Genomic DNA, 27,878 nt, shown 5'->3' on the forward strand with positions numbered 1-27,878 from the left:
CCTGTTCCCTGAACTTCATCCTCATCCCATCCCCTGTTCCCTGAACTTCATCCTTATCCCATCCCTTGTTCCCTGGGAGCAGACCCCAACTCCTCCAGCTCCACCTTCCTTCAGGGAATTCCTTCAGGAGTTCCCCCTGGAGTCTCCTCTTTTTCAGCATCCCATTCCCGGCTCCCATTCCCGGCTCATTCCCGGCTCACCTCGATGGCCGTGCGCTGCAGGACGGGTTTGATTCCCTGCGGGACCATGTAGACGTTGGGCTCCCGCTGCGGCGGCGGGTAGGGAAGGTCGGAATCCGCGGACTGCGGGAGCCAGGAGGGAAAGGAAAACGTCAGGAAGCGCCAGGATGGGACACCAAACCCCTTCCCGCGCCGGATCCACCCGGAATCTCCATCTTTGCCAAACTCATCTCTTCCGGGAAATCCAGGACAGCCGGAGGAGAGAGATGAGGATCGGCGGGATGGAGGCACTGGAAAAGTGGGCTGATCTCTTTAAATCCATCCTGGAGAAGATCCAACGTTCCTGAGCTCTTCCCAGGGAAATATGAAGGATCTGCCCTCCAAGGTTCAACCCTTTTTTAGGGAATGACAGGATGGAAACGCCTCTATCCCTTCCCGGGATCACGGCGGGATGAGGAAAGGGATGAAGCAGCAGCGGGTTCGTAGTTGGGCAGTTCCCAAAAAATTTAGTGGGGTCAGCACCGTGGGATTGGCATCGCCTCTGGATCTGGGAAGGGGCTGTGGTTCATCCCACACCTCATGGATAATCTGGAAATCCATGGGATAGGGATCAGGTGAAACTACCAGGGAATTCCATTGGGATCATCCCAAATATGGGAGGAATTTGCTAAGAAATTCCCAATTTGCCTTCCCGGAGGAGGAAAGTGGGAGCCAGAATTCCTCCCCTTTTCCTTTCCTGCATCTCCCAGAGCCCCAGAAAGGCCAGAACAGAAGCAAAACCTCTGGAAATGCATCCCAGGAGCATGGAATTCTCTCCCAGCTGGAATTCCAGTGGATTCAATGACATGTGGGTGAGTTTTAGTTACGGGACTGGGTGAGGGATTGGCTCTCCAAAGCGATTTTCCACAGGGAATCATGGAATGGTTTGGGTTGGAAAGGACCTTAGGGATCATCCAAGGCCAACTCCCCTTCCCATAAAATTCCAAGCTTTAATTTTCCCTGGGAATTGCTAGTTCCTGAGTCCAGCTGCTTGTTAGCCAAAGGTTTTCAGGAATTCCATGTGGGATCCCCACATGGAGCAGCCACTCCTCCATCCCATGATCCATGTGCTCCCAGTCCTGGTTAGTCCTGGCAGGGAACGGGAATTTTACCCGGGATAACCCGAAGGAGAAGGGAGAGCTGCAGAGGATTCCCACATTCCCTGGGTTACCTCTGGAACTCTAAATCCCAAAAAAAACCCTCATTTCAGGCTGCTCAGGCCCAAAATCATGGAATGGTTTGGGTTAGAGGGGATTTTAACGTTCAATCCTTCGGCAAATCCAATGGGAAATCCTTGGGAAAGCTCCTGCCCCACCCATCCTCTCCAGGATCAACTTGGATTTTAACCCTGCATCATTCCAGGGTTTTTTTCAAGTCCTTCCTGCTGCTCTCCCAGTGGTTTTCCAGGCGTTCTCCTGGATTCCAGCTGAACGCCGGAGGATGGAATGCTCCGCTGGATGGACAGGAATGAGCAGGGCATGCCAAGGATGAGGGAGGGATCAGGATGGGAGTGGGAAAAAGCAATTCCCAGACAAAGCCGGCTGGAGGGAGGAAAATCCATGAAAATCCTGCTGGGAGCCAGGAGGGGTTGAACAAGGATAAATCCGAGGGAATCCGGGTGGCAGGGAGCTCTGGATATCACGGATTCCAACCCGGATTTGGATCCAGGATGAATGAAAAATCAACATGGATAAGGTGAAGAAAAAAAAAAAGGCTGGAAAACATTCCCATTTTATATGGAAGCTGGGATGGGATCCAAAGATAAATCCCAGAGTTTGGCGGGAATTTGGCCCCAAAAGGCCGTTCCCAAGAAAAACATGGATTAAGGACGGAGACAGCCTGGTCCTTCAGGAGCATCCATGAGGTGCCGGAGTCTCCAGCTGGCACCAATCCTTGGGATGCAGCCTCAGGAATTTTGTCGGGATGGGGTTCCTGCAACCCTGCTCTCCCCGAAAGGCTCTGCCGGGATTTTCTTGGATTCTGGGAAAAGGGAAGGGAAGGGAAGAGAGTGATACCCATTGGAGGAGCCCCTCCGAGAACAAGGCAGGGATGCAGAGCTGTGGAACGCCCCATCCCGGAATTCCGGCGGTGGGAAGAAACGGAGGAAAAAGAGGAGAGAGATGATTATGGACACACGGAACAGCAGGATGAGCTCCCAAGGGAAGGCGGCCTGGGCGGGAAAAAAATCTTGGAAAAATGTGTTTATCCCACCCAATCCAACCTTTCCTGGGAATGTGGCTCAGGCCTTTCCTAGCTCGTCTCCCGGATTTTGGGATTTACTGCTCCAAGGGCCACCACAACATTCCAGGAGCTGTTCCCTTTCCCTGTCAGGAGTTTTCCCAGATCCCAACTCCACCTCTTGGTTCAGCCTGGGATCGGCTCCATGGGATGCATAGGGATAAACTCTTGGGATCCTGGGTGTGGAATCAGATTCATGGGAATGATGGAATCGTGGAATAGTTTCCATTGGAAAACTCATCCCATTCCAAGGGCAGGGAACCCTCCACTATCCCAGGTTGCTCCAAGCCCCATCCAACCAATCCCTGAATTTTTCCCGGGATGAGGGATGAAATTTCCTTCGGAACAACTGGAACAGGCTAGCACATCCTTGACTCTTGGCAAATTCCCTATGGAAAGTTTGGAATTGGGATTTCCCAGGGGCAGCCCGGCATTCCAGCTCTGGCACGCCTGGGCTGAAAGGATGGGACACCTCATTCCAGAGGGTGAATGGATCCCAACATTCCCGGCCATGGGGAAAAGCCCATGGGGCCAGGGCTCACTCATATTCCCAAAATCCTGATGCTCCCGGCTTGACCCATCTGGGAAAAAGAGGAAATCCCAAGGAAGGAAATGTGAACAATTCCAACATGAAAAACAAGGAATTCCCAAAGACTCACCTCATCCAGGCTGGAGGAGAGCTCGCTCTGGGGAAGAGGAGGAGAGGACGGAATTAGAGGAATTCTCATCCCTAAGCCCATCCCAAGGTTTATAACTGGAGCTGACAACCAATGGGAATCATGGAATGCTTTGGGTAGGAAAAATCCTTAAATCCCATCCAGTCCCACCCCCTTCCCCTATCCCAGGTGGATCCAGCCTGGCCTTGGGCACTGCCAGGGATCCAGGGGCAGCCACAGCAAAGCTGGGAATTCCAGCCCAGCCCCTCCCCACCCTCCCAGGCAGCAATTCCTGCACAAGATCCCAGCCCAATCTCCCCTTTCCCAGTGGGAGCCATTCCCTGTGTCCTGTCCCTCCATCCCTTGTCCCCAGTCCCTCTGCAGCTCTCCTGGAGCCCCTGCAGGGACTCTGAGGATTGCCTGGAATTTTCCCTTCTCCAGGGGAACATTCCCAGCTCTCCCAGCCTGGCTCCAGAGCCTTTGGAGTATCCCCATGGGATCCTCTGGATCCTGGAATGGGATAAATTTGCCCTGTCAGGAAGGAGCTGCCCCAGTCCCAGTTTTCTGTATCAGCTGAGGAAAAGCAGAATCCCTACGGGGGAATTCCTTCATCCTACAAGAATTCCCTGGGACAGGATGGAGGGAATGCTGCAGGGCTGGAAACGGGCTCCAAATCCCTGGGAAATCTGGGAATGGTGCTGGATTTGCAAGAAGGAGTCGGGAATTACCTCAAATCCAGGGATGTGATGAACAGCCGGCTGCAGGGAGAGAACACAATTCCCATTAACATTCCCAGTGCTAATTCCTCTTCTCCCAGCAGGGAAACTTCAGCCCTTTCCCCTCCCAGCTCCAAAAATCCTGGACTCCTATCCAGCCAGGAAGCACCAAATCCACACGGATAATTCCCACTGGGATCAAACAGCTCCTCTGGGAGCACATCTCATTCCAAGGCCTTTCCAAGACCTTTCCCAGCCGGTTCTGAGGGAATGAGGAGGAGGAAGAGGCCACACATGGATATCCAGGGCCTTGTCCTGGTGTTTGGACTGGAATTTCCAGGGAAGAGGGAATTGTGAGATTCACATTCCCAGACAAACCTCGGGGCCAGGAGGGAAGAATGGGATTCAGGGATTGAGCTTCCCAATCCACGCCTTTTTCCTGGCACATCCAGAATGGAAAAGCCAGAGTGGCTTCAGCTCTCCTAAACCCCCTCCAGCAATAATTCCAAGGAATTCCTTAGGGATTTGGCAATTCCCAGCTCCCTCCATATCCCTGAGACCTCTCTCAGGACTTGTCCGAGGAGAGAAGGATCCATCCAGCCCATCCCAGCTGGAATTCTGCAGCTTTCCATCGGGCCAACCCTCAACCATCTCTTTTCCCACATGGAATACCTCACCCTATGGAATCATCCCTCCAAAAGGGACAAATCCCAAATCCCTCTGGCTCTTCCCACTCTCCAAAGGCGCCAATGAACCCGACACCTGGAAAAGCCGGACCCTGGGGAGGAGCCGGAATTCCGGAGCATTCCGGGCTCAGGCACGGATCTCACCTTTTCCCTCTGGATGAGCTCGAAGGCCGCCAGGAGCTCCCCGACGTTCCGGCCGGATTTGAGGACGGGATGCCAGGAAAGCCGGGGCGAGCGCTCCAGGCTGGGCCGGCAGACGCAGCGCCCCATGAACTCATCCGCGCCCTGGAGAGGGAATCCCAGGGAATTGGGAACCGTGGGGATTGGGAACCATGGGAATTCGGATCGTCCTCCCCATCCCTTTTCCCAGAGAAATCCGTCCCTCTCCCCTCAGCCAAAAATCGGGAGCGGGGGATGATCCCGTTATGGGATCGGGGCAGGAAAATCAACGGATTGGTGCCCACAGAGCCTCCGGTTTCCCAACTCCTCCCCGGAATTCCTAAGGCTGGAAAAACAATTTTTTTAGGAGTTTTGCCTTAGGAGGTCAAAATTCTATCCCAGATTTTCCAGAGCAGGAATTCGGAGCCTTTGGCAGCTCCTAAAAATCCCATTCCCTGCTTCGCACTGGGATCTTTCCTGCTTCCTGCTGGGAAGGGGCAGGAGAGAGGGAAAAAGATTCCTGAGGTATTCCCGAGCCCTTCCCAAGTTGTATTCCAAATGTTTTTCAACAGAATTCCTTCCTGCACTTGGTTTTTCCAGGTTTGTTTTTTTTTTCCCAGCACGGTTTTTCTGGGAAAAACCTCAAGTTCCTGTCAGCAAAATTCCAAAAATTCCCCAAAATTCCATGATTCCCAGGCCCATTGGACACGGCAAACAGCAGAGGGCATTCCCCTATTTCCATGACTACTTCCAGCTTCATCCCAAGGTTTTTCCATGAGGAAACTCCATCAGTTTTCCCGCTTTAAACAGCAGTGAGGAAGCCCAACGCACAGGACCTCCAGGAGGACCTTCCCGGGAATTCTCCCCTTCCGGAAACGCCCGCCTTGAAGCCCGAACTGCATTCCGGAGGCCGGGAATTCCCCGCGGGAATGGCCGCACTCACGTAGGTGTCGTGGTCGTAGATTTCCACCAGGATGTTGGGAGGGGCCTCGGCCACTTCCCGGGGATTCCCGAAAATCTCGATCTCGTAGAAGATCAGGGTCTGGTCCCAGGTGGGATTCAGGGTGTTCTTGGCCACCACCGTCTTCTGGCTCTGGTGCAGGAAGGACACGATGGCGTAGGGATCTGCGGGAACGGCATTCCAGGAATGGGAATTCAGGGACGGACCCCAGCTCCGGCTCCTCCCGGAATTCCCAGCCCCACCCAGAAGGATTTGGGAATTCCCAGCTCGATCCATCTCGTCCTCAGGTCTTGCTCAAGGAGGAAGGAGTTGCCCGGTCTATCCCACCTGGAATTTGGCATTCCAAGCCCAAACTGCCTGGCTTTCCAGGCGGTTTTCCAGCTGGAAAGGCTCAGTCTGGGAGTTGGGATGGTTCTAAAGGTCCAGGGAAATCTTGGAGCCACTTCCAGGGCCTAAAGGGACTCCGGGAGAGCTGGAGAAGGATTTGGGATAAGGACAGGACACAAGGAATGGCTTCCCACTGGGAAAGGGGAGACTGGGCTGGGATCTTGGAAAGGAATTCCTGCCTGGGAGACAGAGGAGCATCCCACACATCCCTGGATGCAAATTCCAGGAACATCCCACGGACCCCTGGAAGCTTTAATGGGAGCCAAAGGATGCAGCTTCCAGGATTACCCCGAATTCCTGGATTCAGCTCCCAGGATTATTCCACACATCCCCAGCTGCAGATCCCAGGATTATCCCACACCCATGGATTCAGATCCCGGGATTATCCCACACACATTCCTGGATTCAGCTCCCAGGAAAATCCCGCATCCCTGGATTCAGATCCCAGGATTATCCCACAGCCCCTGGAAGCAGGACCAGCTGATCCCAGCAGCATTCCCCCTTTTCCCCCCTTTTCCAAGGAGTTGGGGCACCCGGGGTTGGATTTTCTTCTCTATCCACGCTTAACAAGCCGGGACCCCTCGGACATTCCCAAAAACCCCCTCTGGGAAGAGCCTTTCCCACTTTTCCTCAGACAAATCCATCACAATAAACAAAACCCCCTGGATTTGGAGTTGCTTTTCCCTTTTTTTTTATTTCCCCATTTTTCCCTCCCTTCTGCTCCTTTTTTTTTTTTTTCATTTTTCATGGAAACCTCTCTAAAGCCCCTTTGTTGGGAGCAGGGAATGTTTATTTTTCCAACTGCCGAGCCCCTTTAATGAACTCCTTTATTCCCGGCAGCAGGAATCACAATCCCGCATTGTGGAACGGTTGCTGCTTGTGTTGTCCTTGGCCGGGATTTTTCCAAAGGAAAACGATTCCGGACTCCCCTCCCGGGCCATGAGCTCACCTCGCTCCCACCTCCTCATCCCGACAAGGAGCCCTTTGTGGGAATTCCAGGTGGGAGCAGACACTGGGGGATTTTTTTGGATGCTCTGGGGTGTTTATTCCCAAAAATCACGTTATTCCAATGACTGGGAAAAGCAGGATTCCCTCAGGATCATGGTCCAGCTGCCTCCCCAGCTTTGGGATTGTCCCTGTTTCCCATCATTACCGGGATGCGCTGTTCCCAGTGGGATTTAAATCCCAGGATTTGGAGGGAAATCCCAACCAAATCCCTCTGTAAATTCTGACGGGAATCGAGCAGGGATAGCCCTGGAGGGACGCTGGATTCCTCCCTCCAGTGGACTCTTTTCCCGGGATTTGGGACATTCCACGTTATCCCAGCTCTGATCCAGAGGAGGTGACATTCCCTTTTCCTGCTTTTCCAGCTCTGAAGCATTAATGGGAATACCTGGCTGGGATGGCCCAGCCTCCAGGGATGAGGATCTGGGAATTTCCAACTCCCGGGATAATTCCAGGCATTCCATGCTCCCTCAACCACATTCCAAAGGGATGTTCCACCTGCATCCAACCCTCCAAGCACCTCCAGCACGGAAATCCCACGGATAAAAGGATTTCTCCTATTCCGACTTCATTCCTATCCCAAAAAAGCCCCAGCGTGGGAAGTCCCGACCACAGCAGCACAATCCTGGGAATTTCAGAAACCCCTGGAGTTATGCTGGGAATGGGTGGAGCAGCAGGACTTGGAAAACTCCTCCACAAAGGCCAGCCCCTGTTTTCAACCTGGATTCCCTTTTTTTCCAGGGAAAGCCCCTTCCTAAATCCCAAACTCCAGGGGCTGTTGCCCTCCTGTCCAGCTGGGAGAAGGGGGATGCAAAGGAATTACGGAATCATGGAAGTTTTATGGAACATGGACTGTTCTGGGATGGAAGGGACCTTAGGGATCATCCAGATCCAACCCCATGGGCTGGGAACCTTCCACTGGATCAAATCCAACAAAGAATTTCCTAAGGATGCTGGAGAAGAAGGGGCTGGACCGTGCCGAGGTCCGGATTAAATCCTGTCACCCTCCGGAATTTTCCCTGGGCACATCCCATGGAAGTTTTTCCCTGTGCTCCATCATATCCAGCCAGGAGAGGGAAAGGCTCCAGAGATTCCTTGGAGCCCATTCCAGAGCCTGAAGGAGCTCCAGGAGAGCTGCAGAGGGACTGGGGACAAGGGATGGAGGGACAGGACACAGGGAATGGCTCCCACTGGGAAAGGGGAGATTGGGCTGGGATCTTGTGCAGGAATTGCTGCCTGGGAGGGTGGGGAGGGGCTGGGCTGGAATTCCCAGCTTTGCTGTGGCTGCCCCTGGAGCCCTGGCAGTGCCCAAGGCCAGGCTGGATCCACCTGGGAATGTGGGAGGTGTCCCTGCCCATGGATTGGTCCCTCTGTTCCCGGAATTCCATCCCGACGCGGACTCACCGGAGAAGCTGTCCTTGTCCATGGCCATGAGATCCCGCGCCTGGTACAGGTAACAGCGCAGGTGGAATCTGTTCCCAGCTGCCAGAAGAAGGGAAAACATGGAAAAAATCCCAGGGATTGTGCTCCATCCTTCCCAGCCTCCCATCTGAGGGAATCCCGGCTTAACCCCTCCCAGGATATCCCGAGCAGTGATCCCGGAGCCTGCGGATGTTCCCATAAGCACCGTCCTCCCCTCCACCCTTTTTCCATCTTTCTTTTTCCATCTTTTTCTGGGAAAAGGATGGGAAGCGCCTTTCCCGCTGCCCTGGGGTCCTTACAGTCAAAAATGCAGGAGATCGTGGGCCTGTTGACTCCGAAGCTCAGGGTGGACGCGGATTTTCCGTCGGATTTTCCGTCGTCGCTCTTGTCGTCCGTCACTCCTCCCTGCAAGGAAAACCACGGAAAGTCGGGAATGCCGGGATCACCTCCAGAGTCAGGATTCCCCACGGGATGGGGAATTCTCAGGAGGAGTCTGGGCTTCCAGCATTCCCTGGAATGCCAAAATTTAGGTTGGAAAAGCTCTTGGAGATTCCTGAGTCCTCCTAATTCCCCACTGGCCTTGGAATATTTGCGGGGAAAGGAGCGATTTCCAAGGCTGAGAATTCCCACCTGTGGATCCCATGGGGAAAAGGGGAATAGGGAACAATCCTCGCCGGGAGCTCTGGGAGCCGGGATCCCCCGAGACAGGAGCAGCCCATGGAAAACACCGCGGAGCCGCTTTTATCCCAAAGGGATCAACCCTGGATTGGAGGGCAAGACAGAGCAGGGGAAGAGAGGGGGGAAAAAAGCCAAACAGGAGAGAGGGGAAAAAATTCCATAAAAACACAGAATGGGAGCTTTGTGCTGCCTTGGCTCTGGTGGAATCACTGGAAAAGCAGCGGATTGGGAAATCCAGAGCATGGAGCAAACAGGGTGGATAATGGGAAGCAGATAATGAGCGGCTGATAACATTCCCAGGTGGAAATCTGGGAATGGGGGAAGCTGTTCCCTACCAGAGCCCCTTCCAAGGCGAAGACGGCAGCGGGGCCGGTGCGCTCCAGAGGCTCCATCCGGCGTCTCCAGCGGCGCCGGCGGAAGGAGTCGGAGCGGCGCTGCTGGAGGTGGAAGCGCCAGCCGAAGAGGGAAGCGTATTCCCAACCGTCCCCATCCAGCTCCTCCTGCTTGTGCTGCCAGAGAGGGATCACAGGGATCAGGTTTTCCGGGATTGGCCCAAAATTGTGGATTTGGGTTTTTCGGGGTGTTGTTGGGATAATGGTTGTTCCGCCTCAGGTTTTCCCTGTGTCTCCCCCAAGTTGGAATCACGGAATGGAGTAGTGGAATTGTTTAGAGAATCACAGGAATGTTCAGGTTGGGAAAGGTCTCCAGGGTAGGTTGGATTAGGTTGGGAAAGGCCTGGGAGATCATCATGGAATCATGGAATGGTTCTGGATGGAAGGGAGTTTAAAGCTCATCCCTGTTCCATGGGACACCTCCCACTGTCCCAGGTGGATCCAGCCTGGCCTTGGGCACTGCCAGGGATCCAGGGGCAGCCCCAGCAAAGCTGGGAATTCCAGCCCAGCCCCTCCCCACCCTCCCAGGCAGCAATTCCTGCACAAGATCCCAGCCCAATCTCCCCTTTCCCAGTGGGAGCCATTCCCTGTGTCCTGTCCCTCCATCCCTTGTCCCCAGTCCCTCTGCAGCTCTCCTGGAGCCCCTTCAGGAACTCTGAGGATTCCCTGGATTTTTCCTTCTCCAGGGGAACATTCCCAGCTCTCCCAGCCTGGCTCTAGAGCAGAGGGGCTCCAGAATCCTGGCATGGCTTGGGTGGGAAGGGACCCTAAATCCCATCCCACTCCCAACCCCATCCATGGGCAGAAACACCTCCCCTATCCCAGGTGTCTCCCATTCCCAGTGTCCAACCTGGCCTTGGACACTGACAGGGATGGAGCTGGATTTTCCCAATCCAACCATTAACACTGCTGGATCCACCACTGGGAATGCAGCCCTTCCCCAATCCCTGGGATGAATCCCGCTTGGAGCGGGATCGCTGGGCTGGGGCCAGATCCTGCCCAGGCCTGTGGAGCTCCAGCAGCTCCGATTCCCATCCCGCTTTTCCCTTTGCCGTCATCCCGCCTCCTCCCACGGCTCTGCCACCTCTGGAATTTCTCCCTGGATCATCCACCACAAGCCCTGCCAGGTTTTTTTCCCAGTGACACCCACAAAAATCGGGGTGACAGTGGCTACAGTTATCCCAAAAAATTTTCCGGGAAGGGAGATGCGTAGCCTTGGGAAGCGGCAGCATGTAGGCAAGGAGGGAGGCTGGGAAGCGGCATTCCCGGTACAACGGCACCATCTAGAGGGAAGCGGGATAGGGACAGGCTGGGGACATCGTCCCTCCCCGTTTCCCACACTCCGGGATTTCCCTGGATGTCCCCATTCCACCCCGCATCCCAGCCGATCCCTCCGGAATTTTCTCCACCCTTTGGAATGTGGCGCTTTCCGCTGGAAACCGGGACAAGCCCCCTCCAGCTTCCAAGGAAAAGCAGATCCTGCCAAAGCCAGGCGCCCACTCGGAGGGACGGCACTGCATCCCAATCCCGTGGCGCCTTTTCCGGGCCCTTCCCACCTTTCTCACGGCGTCCATGTGCTCCAGGTCGCGCCGGCGGAGCCGCACCCAGCGCCGGCGCCGGTTGGTGTGGAACATCTTCTCCGCCGGCACCCACGCCTTGGGCTTGCGGTCCGGAGGGATCGTGATCCCGTATTCCCAACCTTGGGAAGAAGGGAATGCCCTTGGGAGGCGGGAGAAGAGCCTCACTTCCCCTCAACCTTGAGTCCCACCAGGAATTTCCAGCAGTGAAGGTGTGGCTGAATCCAGCGAAATTTCCCGGTTGGATTTCCCTCCTTACGGCACAATCCATCCCTCTGGAATGTCCAGGGATGGATCCATGGTGTCCTTGACCCCAAATCCCACCCTGGGGACTCTTCCCGCCCTCCCTCCAGCCATTCCAACCAGGAACCATCCCAGCACTCTCCAGCCCGGTGTTTTCCATTTCTTTTCCACCAGGATCGTCCCAGATTATCCCAGCACTGCCTTTGGGAATTCCCATCCTGCAGCTGCCGGCAGAGCCAAGGGAAAAGCATCCCCCAGGGCCTGATCCCTTCTCCTGATCCAGCTCCCACAGCCATGGGAATGTTTTCATCCATGGAAAAAATGAATTTCAGACCATGGAAAAAATCCTAAACTTCCCAAATCCCGGATCCCAAAATTCCCCAATCCAGGATCCCAAAATTCCCAAATTCCCAGATCCCAAAATTCCCCAATCCAGGATCCCAAACTTCCCAAATCCCAGATCCCAAAATTCCGCCTTTGGTACCTTTCTCATCCACAGCCCTGTTGAGATCCGTGTCCCACTCCACATCTTCCCACTTCCAGCCCGGAGGACACTCGATCTCATCCTTGGGCAGCACCTTCTCCCCGTTCTGTGGGACACAGGGAATTCTCACCCAAACCGATCCCTGAATTCCCCCCGGGATTCCGGCCTGGCTCCCAGAATTCCCAGCTTTCCCTCACCACGTCCGTGTAGGAATCGGTCATGTGGATCCACTGCCCCCCGGGAAGCCGGACCTGGTTCTCAAACACCTCCTCCACGAAGCTCAGGTGCCCGGCGTCCACGTCGTGCAACAGCCTGAATCCCGGGAATACCCAAAGTCAGGGATTCTCCATCCCGCCTTCCTCCTGCGCCCTCCCAAATTCCTCCCGCCCCTCAGGAAAAACCCCAAACCAGGACGAAAATCCCACCCCGAAGCTCCTCGGTTTTGGAGCATCCCAAGATTTGGATGAGAGGGAATCGCATCCACGGGCACAGACCTCGGGGGCATCCCAGATTTTCCCATGGGATTTGGGGATTCCCAGGAATTCCCAGTGGAAAAGCCCCACTCACGTCTTTTCTGGGCAGACGAACCAATCCCCGGCCCAGGTCCATCCCGCGGAGGGCCGGAAGCTGTCCTTGGGAAGCTTGATCCGGCCGGTGACATCGGAATATTTGGGATAAGTGAGGCCGGTGGTGCCCCAGTTCCCCACCAGCGCCAGCTTGGTCTGGTTCTCGTACTGGGAGAGCCAAAGAAAAATGGATTGGGGGTCGGAATAACAGAATTCCATGAACAATCCCACAGAATCCCGTGAATAATCCGTGCAGAGGGACAGATTCCCTGGGAAAAGCCCAGCCCATCCCATGGCATCCCGATTTTCCCGTTGTGAGGGACAACGCGGCTCCATGGCTCATTCCCAACTTTCCCCTCAGCATTCCAGGCTGAGCTGGTGGAAACAGTTCCTCCTTCCCGCAGGTTTTAGGGAATGATGAGGTTTTAGGTCCAGCCCGCCTCCTTTTCCCGGCGGGATGGGGATCCCTTGGGAATGCTCACGGTTTCGGCGAAGACGGAGAGCTTTCCCTCGGCGAACTGGTTGAATTCCTTCTCATCCACGGCCAACCCAAACCAGAGCCGCACCCGGATCTGTGCCGGGATCCGCGGCCCCGTCACCTCCTCCTGCGGGTACTGCCAAGGAAAAGGTCACCAGGAAGGGATTAGCGGGAATTCTTGGAAGCTGGGAAGGTGGGAATGAAGATTCCCGGATGGAGCAGTTGGGATAATGTCAGGAGCGGGTGGAGCACTTTGGGATCACGGGATTGAGGCTGGAAAAGACCTTCAGGGTCATCCCACTGCCACCAGCAACATCCCTAAAACGTGTCCTCAGCTGACCTCGAGGAGCTGCAAAATTCCAGAGGTCCTGGACAGGATCAGGGATAGGGACAGGGACAAGGACAGGGAGAGGGCATGGACAAGATCAGGGACAAGGACAGGGAGAGGGACAAGGACAAGGACGAGGACAGGGACAAGGACAGGGACGAGGACAGGGACAGGACACCAAACCCAACGCACACATCCAGCAAAACCAGGAACAATCTCCAGGAATTTTTCCTCACTGCTCTCCCAGCCACTTTTTCCAGCTCTGAGCGCTGCTGGTTTTCCACAAAAAAATCACGGATAAGGAAAAATCCCAATTTTGAGATCTGAGTTCACTTTTGGCACCATCTGAGTTTGGAAATTGGGATTTTTTTTTTCCCTGCTTCAAATATTTTCCAGACCTGAAACATCCTTGGATATGGGAGAAGCTCGGGAAGTGCCTGGGAGAGGAGGCAGCAGCCAAAATTTTCTGGAATGGCAAAGGGTCAGGAATTTGGAAAAACATTAAAAATGAAAAAAATAAAATTGATTTCCCTAAAAAAGCATAAACTGGGAATAATCTTCCCTGCCTTAGAATTTCAGGACAGAGGGAGATATCCAGGAATCTGCTGCAGATCCATGGAGGAGGAGCTGGACTCCACCAAAAGCACAACCCGGACTTTTTCCTGTGGTTTCAAACGGTTGGAATTCCCAGAGAGGCTGCAGCTGCTCCATCCCTGGAAGTGTCCAAGGCCAGGTTGGATGGACTTGGATCCATCTGGGATAATGGAAGCTGTCCCTGTCCGTGGATGGGGTGGAATTGTTGGGATTTAAGGTCTTTCCCAACCCAAACCTTTCCATGATTCCGTCAAAATGCGGCTGAGCCCTATGTTGGGATTTGAGCTTTCCCTGCTGGGTTTTCCATCTTTTTTTTATTATTTTCAGTGGGAAAACTGTTTGGAAGATGAAGATTCCGCCGGGACACACTTCCCGAGGTACCTTAAGGAAGATGGTCTGGAGCTTGCCACAGTTGCGGCCGCAGCAGTTGGAGTCGCTCCGGGAATACAGGACCTGGTGGGCCGGGACACGGGCGAAGGCCACGCGTTTGTCCCCCTGGAGCATCCAGATGATGATGTCCGGGAGGCTGTTCTGGGGCTGGAAAACACAAATCCATGGGATTCCCTCGGGAAGGATCCACCAGCACAGCCCGGAATGGGATTGGGAAAGCATGGAATAGTTTGGGTTGGGAGTGATCCTACAGCTCATCCCGTTCCATGGGACACCTCCCACTGTTCCCAGGTGGATCCAGCCTGGCCTTGGGCACTGCCAGGGATCCAGGGGCAGCCACAGCAAAGCTGGGAATTCCAGCCCAGCCCCTCCCCACCCTCCCAGGCAGCAATTCCTGCACAAGATCCCAGCCCAATCTCCCCTTTCCCAGTGGGAGCCATTCCCTGTGTCCTGTCCCTCCATCCCTTGTCCCCAGCCCCTCTGCAGCTCTCCTGGAGCCCCTGCAGGGACTCTGAGGATTGACTGGAATTTTCCCTTCTCCAGGGGAACATTCCCAGCATTCCCAGTCTGGCTCCAGAGCAGAGGGGCAGAATTCCCTCTTTTCCTGCTGTGGGATCAACCCGGAGCACGTGGAGCTTCCCACCCACCAACATTCCAAGTCCTTCTCCCAGGGCCGCTCCCCATCCATGAGTGACCTCAACTCATCCATGAGCAAGACCATCCTCAGCCACCGGAGCCAAACCTGGCGCCATGGGAGAATCCACGGATTCGGGAGCCGGGATGGAACATCACCCCCACTTCCCACAAAAACCACGACGGGAAAACCAGGAAGAGTCACCTCCTCCGCCATGGCCCGGAGCCGGCACAGCCAATCCTCTGCCTGGTCCAGGATTTGGGAAAGGCTGGAATTCTCGTGCTTGAGCCTCAGGGCCACCTTCAGGATCTGCTCCAGGTGGGTGCTCCGGAAGCGGAACAGGTTCTGATCCAGGTGGGTGCTGGACGCTTTCCCCAGGACATCGGGAAGCTTCAGGCTGCAGGGATGGGCGGGAATCGGAGATTGGGTCAGATCAGGATGGACCTTGGAGGTCGTTAAGGGTCATTAAGGGTTGTTAATTGTCAGCAATCATCATTAGTGGTCATTCATGGTCACCAATCATCATTTATGGTGACTAATGGTCACTAATGGTCACCAGTCATCATTGATGGTCGTTAATGGTCATTAATGGTCACTAATGGTCATCAACTATCATGGATGGTCGTTAATGGTCATTAATAATCACTAATGGTCACTAATGGTCACCAATCATCGTGGATGGTCATTAATGGTTACTAACGGTCATTAATGGTCACTAATGGTCACCAATCATCGTGGATGGTCATTAATGGTCACTAACGGTCATTAATGGTCACTAATGGTCACCAATCATCATCGATGGTCATTAATGGTAATTAATGGTCACTAATGGTCACCAATCATCATCAATGGTCATTAACGGTCATTAATGATCATTAAAGGTCATTCATGGTCACCAATCATCATTAATCGTCATTAACGGTCATTAATGGTCACTACTGATCACCAATCATCATGGATGGTCACTAAGGATCATTAAAGGTCACTAATGGTCATTAATGATCATTAATGCTCAATAGTTATCATTAAAGGTAATTAAGGGTGACTAATCATCTTTAATGGCCATTAATGGTCACCAATCATCATTAATGGTGGTTTTGGTCATTAATGATCGTTAAAGGTCATTAATGATGACTAATTGTCATTAATGGTCATTAATCCATCCCAAATCCACCCCCAATAGCTCATCCAGCTTCCTGAGGGGTTTTCCAGCCTTTTGTAATGGTTTTTCCACATTTTCAGTGAGTTTCCAAGGAACTGAGATGCCAGCAAAGATATTTAGGAATGGGAAGAGCAAAAGAGCTTCCAACCACAGCCGGAATTCCCCCTGGAATCAGGATGGGAACGAGCCACACCCACATTGCAATATCCACTGATCCAAGCTCCTGGAAAAATGGATCAGGTGCCAAACTGGGGAGGTTTTCCTGTAAAATTCAAGGATTTATGGATCCGCTGCTATAAATGAACTTCCTGCTCCCGGCTCCCGAGCCACAAATCGGGATTTCCTCCGGAAAAAATAGATGGAGAGAAAGATAAATTTGTTTTTAGGCCGTGGAGAGGTTTGGAGGGGGATTTTTAAGGATACATTCCCACCTCAGGAATGGGGATTGGGATCTGTAAATCCCATTTTTATTGCAGGTAAATGGGGAGAACATGGAATTACGGAATGGTTTGGGATCTTCCACTATCCCAGGTTGCTCCAAGCTCTGTCCAGCCTGGATTTGGATAGTCCTAGGATTTGGAGTGAGGTGGAATGAGCAGGAAAAAGGTGGGAAAAGAGGGGGAAAGGGGGAAAAGGGAGGGGGTGGGGGGGGAAGTGGGGGGAAGGGAAAAAGGAAAAAGGGGGAAAAAGGGGGGAAGTGGAAAAAAGGGAGGAAAAGAGGAGGGGAAAAAAGGAGGAAAATGGGAAAAGAGAGGGGAAAATGGGGAGGAAGAAGGGAAAAGGGAAAAAATGGGGGAGGAAATGGGGAAAAGGGAGAAAAAAAGGAGGAAAAGAAGGGAGAAGAGGGGCGGAGGCAGCAGTCCCTTCCAAGATCAAGAAAGAAACATCAGGAAAGGTTTCCCATCCCAAATTCCCGAAGGACCTGCAGTCGGCGATGACATCATCGAGCAGTTGGGATCCCAGGGCCTCCAGCTCCATGGGAGAGCGGCTGGATTTCAGCGCCACCTGCACCTTCTCCAGGTTGGCTTCCTGAAGGAAAAGCGAGGATCAGGAGCCGCGGGATCGCCCGGAATCCCATCCCGCTTCCAGGACATTCCCACAAAGGAGCTGGGGAAGCTCTCCGGGATCAGAGGATCCACTCTGGGTCCCACCAGGGGTCTGCATCGAAATGTTGGGAGCTCCGGGGGAAACAACAGGGAAACCCAACAGAAAATCCATCAGGAAATCACTCAGGAGCTGAGGGATGGGCCCCAGATCCCTGGAATTGTCTCCAGGTTGGACAGGGCTGGGGCAATCTGGGATTGTGGGAGGTGTCCCTGAACATGGAATGGGGTGGGTTGGGGATTCTCCAAACCCAAACCATTCCAGGATTCTGGAGCCCCTCTGCTCTGGGAATGCTGGGAATGTTCCCCTGGAGAAGGGAAAATTCCAGGGAATCCTCAGAGTCCCTGCAGGGGCTCCAGGAGAGCTGCAGAGGGACTGGGGACAAGGCCTGCAGGGACAGGACACAGGGAATGGCTCCCACTGGGAAAGGGGAGATTGGGCTGGGATCTTGTGCAGGAATTGCTGCCTGGGAGGGTGGGGAGGGCTGGGCTGGAATTCCCAGCTTTGCTGTGGCTGCCCCTGGATCCCTGGCAGTGCCCAAGGCCAGGCTGGATCCACCTGGGACAACGGGAGCTGTCCCTGCCCTTGGACAGGGTGGGAATGGGATGGGATTTATGCTCCCTTCCCACCCAAACCATTCCAGGACTCTGTGATTCCATGGAGCTCCTCATCCGGCGGATACGCGGCTGTGACAGGCTGGAAGTGGCCCCCCGTCCCCTCCAGTGTCACCAGGGTGGCCCCAGCATGTCCCCCGTGTGTCCCAGGGTGTCCCCAGGGTGCTCCCAGGGTGCCCCAGCGTGTTCCCAGCGTGTCCCCTCCCGGTGTGTCCCAGGATGTCCGCAGGGTGCCCCCAGGGTGCCCCCAGGGTGTCCCCAGGGTGTCCCCAGCGTGTCCCCAGGGTGTCCCCGTCACTCACCAGCCGCTCGGCCCCGTGCAGCAGCAGGTTCTGCGCGTCCGTGCGGTGCCCGATGTCCTCCCAGTACGAGGACAGCACCACCACGGGCTTCACGTTCCCCCAGGGCAGGTAATAATAGTGACAGCCTGGGGACAGCACCGTGTCACCGCGGGGCAGCGGGGCCACCCCTCGGAGCTGGGATAAATAACGGGGCTGCTCCTCGGAGCCGGGATAACGGGGGAAGAGCAGGATTGGGACAGGACACCGCCTCCGAAGGGGTTTGGGGGAAGGATGGGGATGGTGTTCTCCCAAATCCTCGAGATCCCGCCAAGATCCAACCGGATCTGACCCCATGGCTCCGGCGGCGAGGCCAGGCACCAGCTTAGCATTCCTGGTGGGGTGAGGATGGGAGTCAGGGAAAGGCCAGGGAAAGGCGCTCCCAAAAAACTCCTCATGGAGCCGAGAGAAGTTGCGGCTTTCCTGATCCTTCCCAGACACAAACTCCCCATGGCTGGGGTGGGAAATCCCTTTGGAGCTGTCTGGTCCAAGCAGGGACACCTTCAGCAGGATCACCGGGACACAGCCCCTGGCTGCCCCTGGATCCTTGGAATTGTCCAAGGCCAGGTTGGACATTGGGGCTGGGAGAAACCTGGGATAGGGGAGGTGTGCCTGAACATGGATGGGGTGGGAATGGGATGGGATTTAAGGTCACTTCCAACCCAAAGCGTTCCAGGATTCTGGAGCCCCTCTGTTCTGAAAGAGCTGGGAATGTTCCCCTGGAGAAGGGAAAAATCCAGGGAATCCTCAGAGCTCCTGGAGGGGCTCAAGGAGAGCTGCAGAGGGACTGGGGACAAGGCCTGCAGGGACAGGACACAGGGAATGGCTCCCACTGGGAAAGGGGAGATTGGGCTGGGATCTTGTGCAGGAATTGCTGCCTGGGAGGGTGGGGAGGGGCTGGGCTGGAATTCCCAGATTTGCTGTGGCTGTCCCTGGATCCCTGGCAGTGCCCAAGGCCAGGTTGGATCCACCTGGGACAGCGGAACGCGCCCCCACCCACAAAACCTCCAAGCCCCTCCCAACCCAACCCCATTCTGCAACTCTGGGGTTTCCTCCCGGGATTCCTGGGATTCCCGAGGGTCGGGATCCATGCCATGCTCACCGTCGAAGACGGCCCGGCTGTACTGGGTGGTGGAGGCCAGGGGCAGGCAGGTGGTGTCGAATTTGTTGCCGTAATTCCCAACGCTGACCTCGAACTGCACGGCGCCGTCCACGCCCTGCAGCATCGTGGCCGAGTAGAAGGCGGCGAAGAGGGAATACTTCCGTCGGCGCAGGTACTTCTGGAATACAGGCGGGAATTGGGCATGGAGGAGGTGCTGGGAATGATCTCCGGGAGTTTGAGCCGGAGGAGGCTGGAGAGTAAACCCTTGGGAGAGGATGAGGGAGCTGGGAAGGGGCTGGAGAACCAGGAAAAGCTGAAGGAATTGGGAAAAGGCTGGAATATTAGGAAAAGCTGAGGGAGCTTGGAAAGGGCTGGAGAACCAGGAAAAGCTGGGGGAACTGGGAAAGGGCTGGAGAACCAGGAAAAGCTGAGGGAATTGGGACGGGGCTGGAGAACCAGGAAAAGCTGAGGAAGCTGGGAAAGGGGCTCATCCCAGAAAAAAGGAGGATCAGGAGGGACCTTGTGGCTCTGCACAACTTCCTGGAATGCTGGAACCAGGTAGGAGTTGGGATCTGATCCAGGGAATAACAGGAAAAGAGGGAACGGCCTCAGGCTGGGCCAGGGGAGGCTCAGGGTGGACAGCAGCAGGAATTTCCTCATGGAAAGGGAGCTCAGGGATTGGAATTGCCCAGGGAGGTTTGGAGTGCCCATCCCTGGAGGTGTCCAAGGAATTCCTGGATGTGGCACTCAGTGCCAAGGTGGGGATCGGGCACAGCTCGGACTCAATGATCCTGCAGAGATTGTCCAACCTCAGTGATCCCAGGATGGGAATTTCCTTTTAGGAGGAATAACAACCTTTGGAGCACAGGAAATTTGGGGGGATTTTAGGAAAACCAGATGGAAGACGAGGCTGCAACTTCTCATGGAAAAGGAGCCAAAAGAGGAAATCTGAGAGAGCCAGAATGAAGGGAAATCTCCCACAACGTCATGGCAGGGCCTGCAGGGGCTCCAGGAGAGCTGCAGAGGGACTGGGGACAAGGGATGGAGGGACAGGACACAGGGAATGGCTCCCACTGGGAAAGGGGAGATTGGGCTGGGATCTTGTGCAGGAATTGCTGCCTGGGAGGGTGGGGAGGGGCTGGGCTGGAATTCCCAGCTTTGCTGTGGCTGCTCCTGGATCCCTGGCAGTGCCCAAGGCCAGGTTGGACACTGGGGCTTGGATCCACCTGGGATCAGGGAGATGTCTCTGACCATGGAATAGGATCAGCTCCAAGGCCCGTTCCCACCCAACCCATTCCATGATCCAAGAATTCCAATACCTCCACCCTCAGGATGTCATCGGCAGGGATCTCCTCCACCTTCTGCTCCATGTGCTCCACCAGTTTGGTCTCCAGCTCCACCAGGATCCGGCCCCGATACGCCACCCCCTCGCCCTTTGGGACAGAACCAGGAAAAGGCCTCAGGATCCCGGAATTCCCTTCCCGAGGCCAAGCTCTGCCTTTGCTTCCGAGGAGCTTCACCGCGGAGCAGCGAGGTCAGGCAAAGGATTCCAGCTGGCGCTTCCGAGGCGGAAATTTGGGAGCAGAGCGGGATCGGGAGGCGTTAGCGGGAATAGTCGGGAGCGGGAAACGCAGCGCAGGCTCCTGGTGACAAAGCCAGGTTGGGTTAGAAGCAGCTTTTTCTTTTTTTTTGGGAAAAGAGGAGCCGGAGGGTTATTTTGGGATGCGCCAGGAAGCAGCCGATGTCACCTTTCCCAAATTGAGCGTCTCGTAGGGATCGGGAAATCCGGTGAATTCCCGGGGGCTGCCGTACAGGTTGATGTAGCAGGGCCCGAAGGTCGGCAGGAATCCCAGCCCGTCATCCACTGGGAATGGCAGGGAAAAGAGGGATTAGGGATTCCCGAGGCAGCCTGGGAATGCGTCATGCTCGCTGTAGGATCGCAGGGATCACACAGCCAGAGGCCACCAAAATCCTGGAACTTCCGCCCATTTTGGGTCCCATGAGCTCACCTCGGAGCAGGAGAGAGACACGGAGGGTGTGGGGCTGAATCCTGGGAATTCCCAATCCCAGGAAAAGTCCCCATGGAAAAGAGCAAGGTCAGAGAGGGGTGAGACAGAGTAAGAGTGACAGGAGAGAGGGAAGAGCCTCAGGATGTGCCAAGGGAGGTTTAGGCTGGATTTTTGGGAAAATTCCTTCCTGGAAAGGGCCGTCCCCATCCCTGGAGGGATCGGACATCCCTGTGGATGTGGCACTTGGGGACACGGATACGGGGTGGTCAACGGATCAGAGGGACTTCCCAATCCCGTGATTCCACAAGGAGAACCGCTCGTTTTTATGGAATTCTGAGCAGGAATCCTGTCCGGAGCCAACGGATCAGAGGGACTTCCCAATCCCGTGATTCCACAAGGAGAGCCGCTCATTTTTATGGAATTCTGAGTGGGAATCCTGCCCGGAGCTCTGTGCGCCCGGCTGGCTCCGCATTCCAGACACGATGGCATCCCGGGAATCCCCGGAGGGCCAAACCGGAGCCTTTCCCCTTTTCCCAAGGTGCCAAACTCATCCCAGCTGATCCTCCCCCGGTCCAGAGGGCGGAACCGGTAAAAACCAGTCCTGGGAGACACTGGAAAACCGGGATGTTACTGGGAACGTACAGTCCGAGGGTCTCGGAGGCTTCGCAGGATCAGGAAACTCATCTGAGGCACAAAGAGAGGGAGAGAGGTTGGGAAAGGTTGGGAAAGCAGGAGGAGCATGGAAAAGGGACAGAGATGGGAATGAGGGTGGAGATTCCCACGGGTTTTAGAGTGCGGAGAGACAGAGAGAGAAAGGGAGAGGTTTTCCATGGAACTGTGGAATCGTGGAGTCATGGAATCATGGAGTCATGGAATCACGGAACCAAGGAAATCAAGGAATCATGGAATGGCTGGGGTGAGAATGGACCTTCAAGCCCATCCAGGTGCATCCAGGGACACTTCCCACCATCGTTCCAAGCCTTGTCCAACCCAGCCCTGGACAATTCCAGAGGCTGTGGGATGGGGCTGGAGCAGGATTGGAGCATCCCCGAGTTGCATTCCCAGGCATTTCCTCGGGATCAGGCAGGTCCCGGTGGTGGAGAGGGAGATGCCAATCCTGGAGATCCCCCCATTCCCATCCTCTCTCCCGGCCTCTCTCTCTCTCTCCAGCCCATCCCAGGATCTGTGATGGGATTGGGAAGAGGGGACTGGGGTGGGACACGGGTGGAGCCCCTGGATCATGTCCGGATCCACGGAATGGCTTGGAAGGATCCTAAAGCTCATCCCATTCCATGGGCAGGGACACACCCCACTATCCCAAGGTGCTCCAAGCTTTTTCCAGCGTGGCCACCCCGTGTCCCTGCAGCTCACGGGACGGTCACAAAGCCAAGTGCGGAATTCCCGCCGGGATCGCGGATTCCATGGAAGCACTGGCAGCAGGAAAAGCTCATGCAGGGGGAAGCTCCAAGCCCTCCAAAGCCATGTCCCAAATTCCTGCCTGGCACCGGTGACAGTGACACCCGGCTGAGCCCTGCCACGCCTGGGGGTCCTGAACAGCGGAAAATTCCCGGGATTTGGAATGGCACGCGCTGGATGGGAATTCCCACCCTGTGACAGCCCCTAAGTGTCACCTCAGTAGGGGATGACACAGGGGGGACGTGGCCTCTGCCAGCGGCGGTGACACCGCCACGTGTCACCAACCTCCAGCAGCCACGGACCTGCAGCCCCCATCCCCCATTCCTGAGAATCCATCAAATCCCGAATCCAGAGGGATCCATCTGGAAATGGGGCACAGCTCAAAGTGACCGTGGGACCCCATCCTGTGTCCCCAGGGCAGGGACAGTGACAGCTGTGACACTCCCAAAGCCACCACCAACACCCAGCCACACCATGGATTGGCAACTTCCTTCCCTCATTCCCAAGAATCCACCAGATCCCAAATCCAGAGGGATCCATCTGGAAACGGGGCACAGCTCGGAGCGATCCCAGAACCCCCATGCCATGGCCCCAAGGCGGGGACAGTGACAGCTGTGACGTCCCCAAAGCCACCAGCAACATCCAGCCACGCCATGGATTGGCAACTTCCCTCCCTCATTCCCAAGAACCCACCAAATCCCAAATCCAGAAGGATCCATCCGGAAATGGGGCACAGCTCGGAGAGATCCCAGAACCCCCATCTCTTGTCCCCAAGGTGGGGATGGTGACAGCTGTGACATCCCCAAAGCCACCACCAACCTCCGGCCAGGCCATGCAGCTGCTCCAAGGCCATGCATCCCAAATCCCAGCCTGCTTCCCGCCCTTACCCTCCAGCTCCCCGCCGGGGGCCGAGATCTTGGACATTCCCAGGAAGGCGGTGCCGATGACGTCGTTGTGCGTCAGACGGTCCCTGCGAGGTGACACCGTCACTTTGGGGACGTCCCCGTGCCCATCCCGCCGCTCCGGGCACCGGGAACGCCCTTCCCGCTCACCAGTCGGTCACACGGATCCTCATCCGCTCGCACATGGAAGGGAACTGGGAAAAGGGATACGGGGAGAGCGTGAGTGGCGCTGGGGACACCGGGAGGGGACCCTGGGGACACTGGGGACACCGGGAGGGGACACCAGGGCTCACCATGGCCGGCAGCGTCAGGCACTGGTTCCACTGGGGGTTGGCATTTTTCTCCAGGATCCGAGAGTAGAGCTGGAAGGGAGGGATGGGAAGAGGGAAAAGTCGGTGTTGGCCCAGGAGAGCGGCTGTTGGCGAAATTTGCGCAATTGGGAAAACCCAGAGTCCCTAAAATCCAGCCTCAGATTCCATGGGGTTCCTAAACCCCCTGGGGCAGGAGACAGAGGATATTTCGGATTTCGCAGGGATCTTCCCACTTTGGGATTAGCAGGATCACATCTGCCCCATTCCAGGAGCAAATTCCCTCAGGCCAAGAACAAATTCCTCCATTTAAAAATTTCCAAATTTCCTCATTCCAGGAGCAGGCCTGGGGATCCACAGGGAACATCCCACCACCATCCCAACCCCAAGGACATCCCACTGAAATCTCAGCCCCAGGGATCCAAAGGGAATGTCCCACTGCCATCCCAACCCTGAGGACATCCCACCGCCATCCCAATCCCAAGGACAACCCAGTGCCATCCCAGTCCCAAAAATCTGGGTGGGAATGTCCCGCTGCCATTCCAGCCTCAAGGATATCCCACAGAAATCCCAATCCCAAAGATCTGTGTGGGAATATCCCGCTGCCATCCCAATCCCAAATTCCTGGGGAGTGTCCTGCTGCCATTCCAGCCTCAAGGACATCCCACTGAATTCCCAATACCAAGGACATCCTGATGGCATTCCCAATCCCAAAGACCTGGGACGGAATGTCCCGCTGGAATCCCAACACTGAAGGCCATGAAAGGTCGTCCCGCTGCCATTCCCAATCCCAGGACGACCCCGCTGTTATCCCAGCCCCCGGAACACCCCGCTGCCATCCCAACCCCGCCTTCCTCCCGCCGCCATTCCCGGATTCCCGGGGGATCCCGCCCCGCTGACCGTTTTCCCGGCAAAGCTGACTTCCACGAAGGGATCCACCAGGTTCTTCCTGTTGCTCTCGAAGCCGAAGATCTGCCGGACGTTGTCCACGACGGCGTCGTCCACTGGGGAGAAGAGGGAGATGCCAAAACCCGCGGAATTCCCATGGCATTCCCAGCGGGATGAGCATTCCCACGGCATTCCCAGCGGGATGAGCATTCCCACGGAGGAGACGCCCTCCAGGCGGGAAAAGCAGGGTGGAAAAACCAGTTCAGACCAGTAGGGAACTCCCTTCCCATAAAAACACCCGATATCCTTGGATTAAAACCCTCCTCCCCTTCTCCGGGCCCTGATTCCCGCCCGGAACACGGCAATTCCAAGGGATCCGGAGGGAGCGGAGCCTACTCTGGGGCAGGTCCTCGGCCTTGAAGACCCTGAGGCGGAACTGGGCGCCGCGGAGCGCGACCCCCGTGGGGCGCAGCAGGTTGGACTCGACGTCCTCCTTGTCCTCGGCCGCCTCCCTCTTCTCCAGCTGCGGGAAGAGGACAGCGGGAAGAGTCACCCCCGGATTCTGGGAATGAGCAAGAGGATCCCAAAAAAGCGAGGCCGGGTGGATTGGAGCATCCAAGGTGGAGGTTTGGAGAAGCCTGGGATAGTGGGAGGTGTCCCTGAACATGGGATGGGATTTAAGATCCCTTCCCCACCCAAACCACTTTGGGATTCTGGAGCCAACCTGGGAGAGCTGGGAATGTTCCCTTGGAGAAGGGAAAATCCAGGGAATCCTCAGAGTCCCTGCAGGGGCTCCAGGATAGCTGCAGAGGGGCTGGGGACAAGGGATGGAGGGACAGGACACAGGGAATGGCTCCCACTGGGAAAGGGGAGATTGGGCTGGGATCTTGTGCAGGAATTGCTGCCTGGGAGGGTGGGGAGGGCTGGGCTGGAATTCCCAGCTTTGCTGTGGCTGCCCCTGGATCCCTGGCAGTGCCCAAGGCCAGGCTGGATCCAGCTGGGATAATGGGAGGTGTCCCTGGGTGGGAATGGATGGGATTTAAGATCCCCTCCCAACCCAAACCATTCCATGATTCCATGAGAAAATGTGGGGCTTTTCCCCCAAAACGGAGGAAGATCCAAGCTGCAGCTTCCCTGGGAAGAGCCGTGGGGGTTGGTGACCCTGGGGTGGAATATCCCAGGCCTGGAAGAACCCAGAGCTGGAATATCCTACAGCTGGAATATCCCACAGCTCGAATAACCCAGGGCTGGAATGTCCCAGGGCTGGAATATCCCAGGGCTGGAATATCCCAGGGCTGGAATAAATCAGAGCTGGAATATCCCAGAGCTGGAATATCCTACAGCTGGAATGTCCCCCCATTCCCAGCGGGAATACTCACAGGAGCCTCATCTCCAGGCCCCAGCACGCAGGCGCTGACCTTCAGGTAGCCCTTGGCTCCCACGGAAAAATCCTCCGGATCCGAGAGGAGCAGCCACTTCCTGCGGAAAGCGTGTTCTGAGGGAACAGCGGAAAACTGGGAATTAGTCCTCGGATGTGCAGGGAGGTCAGGGATGCTCCTGGGTGGGGTTTAAATGAAAATCATGGAAAGGGATGAGGGAATATTTCAGGTCCTTTCCCAGGAAGGGACCACGGAAGAGGGAGAGGATTTGGGGATAGAATTCCCTGACAAGCTGTGGATGCTCCATCTCTGGAAGTGTCCGAGGCCAGGTTGGAGTGAGCTTGGAGAAAACTGGGATAGTGAGAGGTGTCCCTGAACATGGAGGGGGTGGGAATGGGATGGGATTTAAGATCTCTTCCCAACCAAACCATTCAGGATTCTGGAGCCAGGGATGGGAGAGCTGGGAATGTTCCCCTGGAGAAGGGAAAAATCCAGGGAATGCTCAGAGTCCCTGCAGGAGCTCCAGGAGAGCTGCAGAGGGACTGGGGACAAGGGATGGAGAGACAGGACACAGGGAATGGCTCCCACTGGGAAAGGGGAGATTGGGCTGGGATCTTGTGCAGGAATTGCTGCCTGGGAGGGTGGGGAGGGGCTGGGCTGGAATTCCCAGATTTGCTGTGGCTGCCTCTGGATCCCTGGCAGTGCCCAAGGCCAAGTTGATCCACTTGGGATGGTGGAATTTTTCCCTGGATGGAACCGGATGATCCTTAAGTTCCCTTCCCACCCAACCCATTCCGGGATTCCACGATCATGGACACAGGCCTCTTCTATGGAAGGGCTGGGATGTGTGGGCGCCTTTCCCAAAAAAACCCAAAGGAGTTTCCCGAGGCTCACTTGGCTCGGAGTAAACGGTCTCCACATCCATCTGCGGGATTAAAGGAAAAGGAGATTCCAGAGCTCATCCAGAGCGGGAAACGCCGGGAAAGGGGGACGGGATCTCACCTGGAATTCCCCGATCACCGAATCCGTGCGGAATGACCGGGAATCCACCACCTGAGAATGAGGAAAAATGGGCGATCCAACCCAAATCCTGCTGGGATGGAGGGCCCTGGGGAACCCTGAGAATTCCAGGGTTTCCCAACACTCACCGTGAGGAAAATGGGAGCATCAAACAGCTCCGATGGGGACTCGAAGACGTTGAAGAAAAAAGTCTGTGGAAAACCGGGATGAGGATGAGGCGTTATCCCAGTTTCCCACCCTGGAGCACATTCCCACATCCTGGCCTCCCCAGGAGCCGCTGGAGCGGGAATTCCCGCTGACCTCGTCGAAGAAGGGGCTGTTCCCTTTCCGGATCCGCGTCCTCCGGGTCTGTCCGGCCACCGTCACCTTCACCACCGGCCGGATCTGGATCCCGGGGAGCTGCCGGGCCTCGATGACCCTCACCCGGATCTGGGATGGGATGGAGGGCAGGGAATCAGCGGGATAGGAATCACCAGGATCATCCCACAGATGGAGGGCAGGGAATCACCGGGATGGGAATCACCGGGATGGGAATCACCAGGATCATCCCACGGATGGAGGGCAGGGAATCACCGGGATAAGAATCACCGGGATCATCCCATGGGATGGAGCACAGGGAAGCACCAGGATCGAGGATGGGATGGAGGGCAGGGAATCAGCAGGATGGGAATCACTGGGATTATCCCACGGATTGGAGGACAGGCATTCATCAGGATGGGAATCACCAGGATCATCCCATGGATGGAGGACAGGGAATCAGGGGGATCTGGGATGGGATTGAGGGCAGGGAATCACCAGGGTCATCCCACAGGATGGAGGAAAAG

General features: G+C 55.7%; 1 protein-coding gene across 13 annotated transcripts in view; it reads right to left on the minus strand.

Annotated features, from left to right (window-relative positions):
- Window positions 1-27,878, minus strand: part of DYSF (dysferlin) — a 70,037-nt gene that overhangs the window by 35,029 nt on the left and 7,130 nt on the right. For 8 of the 13 annotated variants that reach the window (XM_063401266.1, XM_063401261.1, XM_063401264.1 and 5 more), the window contains 30 exons: window positions 27,355-27,483; window positions 27,183-27,245; window positions 27,037-27,087; window positions 26,929-26,959; window positions 26,035-26,150; window positions 25,052-25,178; window positions 24,668-24,771; window positions 23,753-23,821; window positions 23,610-23,653; window positions 23,445-23,527; window positions 20,881-20,996; window positions 20,452-20,565; window positions 19,133-19,310; window positions 17,995-18,119; window positions 16,897-17,003; window positions 15,017-15,209; window positions 14,170-14,325; window positions 12,871-13,002; window positions 12,390-12,556; window positions 12,020-12,134; window positions 11,823-11,928; window positions 11,075-11,217; window positions 9,462-9,635; window positions 8,748-8,853; window positions 8,431-8,508; window positions 5,617-5,798; window positions 4,659-4,799; window positions 3,841-3,870; window positions 3,116-3,142; window positions 201-302 (listed from right to left, as the gene is read on the minus strand). In XM_063401266.1, the coding sequence (XP_063257336.1) occupies window positions 201-302; window positions 3,116-3,142; window positions 3,841-3,870; window positions 4,659-4,799; window positions 5,617-5,798; window positions 8,431-8,508; window positions 8,748-8,853; window positions 9,462-9,635; window positions 11,075-11,217; window positions 11,823-11,928; window positions 12,020-12,134; window positions 12,390-12,556; window positions 12,871-13,002; window positions 14,170-14,325; window positions 15,017-15,209; window positions 16,897-17,003; window positions 17,995-18,119; window positions 19,133-19,310; window positions 20,452-20,565; window positions 20,881-20,996; window positions 23,445-23,527; window positions 23,610-23,653; window positions 23,753-23,821; window positions 24,668-24,771; window positions 25,052-25,178; window positions 26,035-26,150; window positions 26,929-26,959; window positions 27,037-27,087; window positions 27,183-27,245; window positions 27,355-27,483 (3,309 nt within the window). Of the gene's footprint in view, window positions 1-200; window positions 303-3,115; window positions 3,143-3,840; window positions 3,871-4,658; window positions 4,800-5,616; window positions 5,799-8,430; window positions 8,509-8,747; window positions 8,854-9,461; window positions 9,636-11,074; window positions 11,218-11,822; window positions 11,929-12,019; window positions 12,135-12,389; window positions 12,557-12,870; window positions 13,003-14,169; window positions 14,326-15,016; window positions 15,210-16,896; window positions 17,004-17,994; window positions 18,120-19,132; window positions 19,311-20,451; window positions 20,566-20,880; window positions 20,997-21,783; window positions 21,826-23,444; window positions 23,528-23,609; window positions 23,654-23,752; window positions 23,822-24,667; window positions 24,772-25,051; window positions 25,179-26,034; window positions 26,151-26,928; window positions 26,960-27,036; window positions 27,088-27,182; window positions 27,246-27,354; window positions 27,484-27,878 lie in introns of all 13 variants that reach the window. The other 5 variants (XM_063401259.1, XM_063401256.1, XM_063401255.1 and 2 more) reach the window with 1 other exon arrangement.

This window comes from Prinia subflava, chromosome 7 (genome assembly GCF_021018805.1).
Source record: "Prinia subflava isolate CZ2003 ecotype Zambia chromosome 7, Cam_Psub_1.2, whole genome shotgun sequence".
NCBI classification, from domain to species: Eukaryota; Metazoa; Chordata; class Aves; order Passeriformes; family Cisticolidae; genus Prinia; species Prinia subflava.